Source organism: Chrysochloris asiatica, unplaced genomic scaffold (genome assembly GCF_000296735.1).
Source record: "Chrysochloris asiatica unplaced genomic scaffold, ChrAsi1.0 scaffold00119, whole genome shotgun sequence".
Taxonomy (NCBI): Eukaryota; Metazoa; Chordata; class Mammalia; order Afrosoricida; family Chrysochloridae; genus Chrysochloris; species Chrysochloris asiatica.
Window position 1 is genome coordinate 8,564,653 of NW_006408637.1, and position 5,003 is coordinate 8,569,655.

Sequence of the window (5,003 nt, forward strand, 5' to 3'; positions counted from 1 at the left end):
TCAAATTCTCAGGAATCAAGCCTAGTTTTGTCTTTTGCTCCCCTAAGTCAGCAAACTTTGACATTTATCTTCTTTCCGTCCCTACCCAAAACATACACCCAACACCCCAATTCTCTTGGCTGTATTACAGAGATTTCAGAGACACACTAGTGAAATATTGTTATTTCTAGAGTTGCCAGAACCCAATGCCTCGGCTCAAACAACCTATAGGGAGAGCCAGGACAGGGACCCCAGAACTGCTGATGACATGACCCTGAAAGGAAAGGTCAGCAAGGACAAAAAAAGCAACTGATAAATTCCAAGTGGAAAATCAGAGGGGGAAAAAAGTATGAACTCAAAACCAGTCATAAAACTACATTTTATTTTTTTAAAGTAAAAAAGTCAACCACTAAGTTGCTATGAAAGTACAAACTTCTAGATGTTTAAGACCTAAATTTTATATTACTATACTCTCATACAATCTTCAGAGACAACGATAGTTTTAGAAAAATTTACATTTGTCCCTGGACATAATATTCATAATTTGCTTTTAAAACAAACTCAAAGTAGGGATTGGCTTTTAAGCTTCCAAGTTGATCTGCTTGTAGTAGGTCCTTCGCCTCTGGTAAGTATTCACTGAGCTGAATGCCTATGAGAACAAAGAAAGTGGTGTTTTTATCTTCATAAAACTCTCAAACGAACGAGATGATTGATGAGACAGACACCTGTGCTCCTATTTCAACTACACCGCTCTGTTATTGGGAAACGCTCTGCTCTAAATTCTTTGCATCTATCAAACAGACTTGCAAGTCTACCAATAAATAGATCATTCTTAACTTAGAAGAAGCTACTTAAGCTTGTATCCACCCCCCTCAGTGGTTAAAACAGTCCATCTATTTAAAGTCCTCATAAGATCTGAAATATTTTCATTTTCCCTTGAAGCTTAGGAGATTCCGTCATTATAGAACCAAACATTATCATGAAAACAAGCTGCAATATCTCAGAACGTATTATAGTTTTATGTCTAAACCCCAAGAGGTGGAAGAGATATTTCATCACAGTGCCATCCGTAGAGCAAGAATGCCAAGAAACACCAATTATGTGAATTTAAGTTTAAATTGAGATCCATGTAGTTTAAAAAAAATATATACATCATTTTTCCCATTAGGAAAACCGAAGACAACATTACTAAAAGGTGCTGAAACTCAGTTTCTTTGTCCAGTCCCGTCAAAGAGTCCTAGTGCCGTTTGAGGTGACAAACTCAATGCCTCCAAAACCTGGCAGGTGACCGAGCATGAAGGAGGGACGGTGGCCTGGTGGGGAAATCTTGGTAAACTTGAAGAGCAAATGACCTATTTAAAAGGACAGCAGTACTCAGCGCTAGCTGACTGGCTCTGTAAATATTTCAGTCTGGTATTGGCACATTTAAAAACTACCGCTGGACATAAACATATTAAACACATCTCCCAAAGAAATGTCTTTGGCATGTTATAACAAGTAAATGAGAATATATATATGTTGCTGTTGTTAAATGCCATCAGTTCTGACCCACAGTGACCCTGTATAGGGTTTCCAAGGAGAAGCTGGTGAGCTTGAACCACCGACCTTACAGTTCAAACGGCTTTGCAGTCTCTCTCTCTCTCTCTCTCTATATATATATATAAATTATAGATTTTCATTTCTATGAAAAATTCTACTAGTTTTTGTCTTGTAGCCAAAATGGAATAATTTTCTCTGGAAAATTATAACTTTGTTGCTGTTAATGCCATCAAGTTGGTTCCAACCCATAGCAACCCTGTATAGGGTTTCCAAGGAGTGGCTGGTGGGTTTGAACTGCCAACCTTGTCATTCAAACTGACCCTGCAGTGCAGCACATTATCCTGTAGCACCACACCAGGACTCCATGCTTTATAATAGAAATACTCAAAATAAGCAAAAGCAGAATGTACAGGCAACGTGAATAGCTGTAAATACTGTTACTTGATGGTATCTGGAGGGGAGTGTAGTCATTGTGATGAAGCGAAGTATCCGATATGCTCATGATCTGCTCTGTAAACGTCCACTCAAGTCACAATAAAAAGTTTAAGAAAATAAAAAGCTAAACTAACATTAGATACCGAGACACCATGCAGTTCAGTGATACTTTTACATCAATCAACAGCATGAGATATATTGCCACATGTTTTCTAATAATTTATCAGGCCCCAAACAAGATTCTCTCCAAAAAGTACAATCCCAGATAGAGAAACAGTAAAGCCTTTAGATAGTCTGCTGTTGTCATTCCAACTCACAGTGACCCTATGCCCAAGAGAGCACTTTAGCACCAAGTACTGATCATTCTTACAACTGGCGTTATGTTTGATCCCACTGTTGCCGCCACTGTCTCAAGCTACCTTCTCGGGTCTTCCTCTTTTTCACTGACTCTCCACTTTTCCAAGCATGATGTCTTTCTCCAGGGATCGATCCCAACTGACAACATGCCCAACGACCAAGAGACGAAAGCTTGCCATCCTGGCTTCTAAGAAACATTGTGGCTGTACTTGTTCCTGCTGTTAGGAGCCATCGAGTAAATACCGACACACAGTGACCTTATGCACAGCAGAACGAAATACTGCCCGATCCTGGGCCAACCTCACAACTGTTGCCATGCTTGAACCCATTGATGATGCCACTTGGCCAATCCATCTCGTTGGGGGTCTTCCTCTTTTTCTCTGATCCTTTACCTTACCAAATATGATATCCTTCTCCAGTGACTGGTCCCTTCGGACAATATGCCTAAAGTATAAAAGAGATGATTTGGCCATCCTGGCCTCCAAGGAGCATTCTGGCTGCACTTCTTCCAACACAGATGCATTTCCCAGATAAATTTACTTGCTCTTTGGGTAGTCCAATATGCCTATTTTGGGAGTACTTTCATTATTCCTCACCAATACCAAAATAAAAATATATTTTAAAAAGTACATCAAATTCTTCTATAGCCTTCTTTAATGACTGTTGAACTTTCACATGCATATGACACAACAGAAAACCAGAGCTTGGGTCAGGTGCTGCTTAGTCCTTAGATGGCCATCTTGGCACCTGAACACTTCACAGAAGGTTTTTTTGCAGCCTAATACAATATATACAAGAATGAGTCAAAAATTATCCGCACTCCAGTTATATTAACATGCCCTGCTATGTCCAGAGCTGATGACAAAACTGAGTTGTGCTTGGAATGATTCTGTCAAACAGACGAGTGACAGCAGATTCTGCGACAAATCATTTTCAAATCTGCCTATGAAATAATCCACGACACAAAGGTTTCAAAAAGTTTGTGCAAGATGGGTACCAAAACTACTCACAGAAGAACATAAACAGAAGCATTTGGACATCTGCAAACAGAATTTGGACCGATACTCAAAGGAAGGTCAAGACTTTCTTTAAAAAAAAAAAAAAATGGCACTGATGACAAGATTTGCACTCATCACCATGAACCTGAGAGTAAACGGCAGAGTATGGAATGGAAAGATCCTCAGTCACCACCAAGAAAAAGTACAAAAGGCACTCATCAGCGGGAAAATTGATGCTTACAGTTTTCTAGGCTTCTCAGAATACTCTCAGGAAAAAGGTCTGCTCATTACAGTGAGGTGCTCACTGAAAAGCTGAAGCCCAAACGTCAGTGCATTTGTGACTCACAGCTCAGCCTAAAGCATTTTTTAATAAGGGGATATGAAAGTATGTAGGTTGAAGGACAAAGTGTATTGAAAATCAAGGAGATTAGACTGAAAAATGATTTATTTGTCTTTTCTAAAAGTTGATTAAAATAAATTCTACAGCCAGAGTATAGATAATTTTTGACTGATATTTCCATTAGTTGATTGTGAAACTAAGCAAAATGAAGCCTTTGATAACTTCAATTTTTCTTCTGTCATGATGTTATTTGTATATTTATAAGGATTGTTGTTTTGTTTACATTGAGATACAATCCACACTGAAGGCTGCAGTAGGTATTTCATCTTCCATACTGAGGATTTTGGATTTTTATCAGAAAATATTTCATGTCCTTTTTGCTTCCAGCAAGAAAGGCTATATTGAGAACAAACAATATGGCGGATCGGGTGGAAGTGCAGTGAGGAGCTCTGTTAGCAACAACACAGAATGCCGGACCAAGAAGGCTCAGGGGATGGTGCCAAAACTTTAAACCACATATAAAGGAATATTAAGAAGGTTGTAAGGCTTATAGCTAGGGGAATTTGTAGCAGAAGCTAGAAATCCATTGCTTTCTAATTCAAGATGCTCAGCTGCTCCCGGAGCTGCCATCTTGGGAAAGACCAAGTTATGGAAGGATCAGAGCAGCCACATATGCCTGACAGAACCACGGAGATAAAGGAGTACACATTCCTTTTTTGGTATCTGTTCATTGGTCTCTCGATGTCTGCACACCTCCATTCTGGTGACTAGAAGGGGGCCTGACTCAAATGCACACCCCACCTCCACCCCTGTAGGGTTCCACTATGCATGTGAACGGATCTTGTCAAAATTTAAAGGGACAGTTTTCACATAAAATCAAACAGCAGTGCAAAATGGCCACAGTTGGCCCTGAACTGTGTATCACTAGGAAAAAGGCCTGAATGGGGATTGTGGAGCAGGACAGGCAGACTAAAAAGGAAACAGGCTGAAAATTAAATCCTGAGTTACGTCACAATGACCAACAGTGGCATCTTGAAATTTCTCAGGAAGAAGAGTGAAAAGCGAAGCTCATCTCCTGAGCACATCTACTTGGAGACAATCAGAAAGCATAAAAAACACCAAAATACACACCTGTCTAAGTATTAAGGCCACAGATAATTCCTGAAAATGCCCAAAAAAACAGAAACAGATGACTATATCAGCACATGTTCAGAAACGAGATAAAGTGACTGAGGAAAATGAGCTGGAAGGAGACCTACACTCCATATTGGAAGATGGGCAGGCTTTGGAAATGCCTGAGTAGGAATTCAGAAAAATCATTATAAAACGTATCAAAACACAATACAATGGAGTTG

The 5,003-nt window shown here is 39.6% G+C and overlaps 1 protein-coding gene across 1 annotated transcript in view; it reads right to left on the bottom strand.

Annotated features, from left to right (window-relative positions):
• Window positions 1–491: 491 nt before the first annotated feature.
• NUP133 (nucleoporin 133kDa) overlaps window positions 492–5,003 on the bottom strand; it is a 100,320-nt gene continuing 95,808 nt past the window's right edge. The window contains exon 26 of the mRNA XM_006868591.1: window positions 492–628. Within this exon, the coding sequence (XP_006868653.1) occupies window positions 492–628 (137 nt within the window). The remainder of the gene's footprint in view (window positions 629–5,003) is intronic.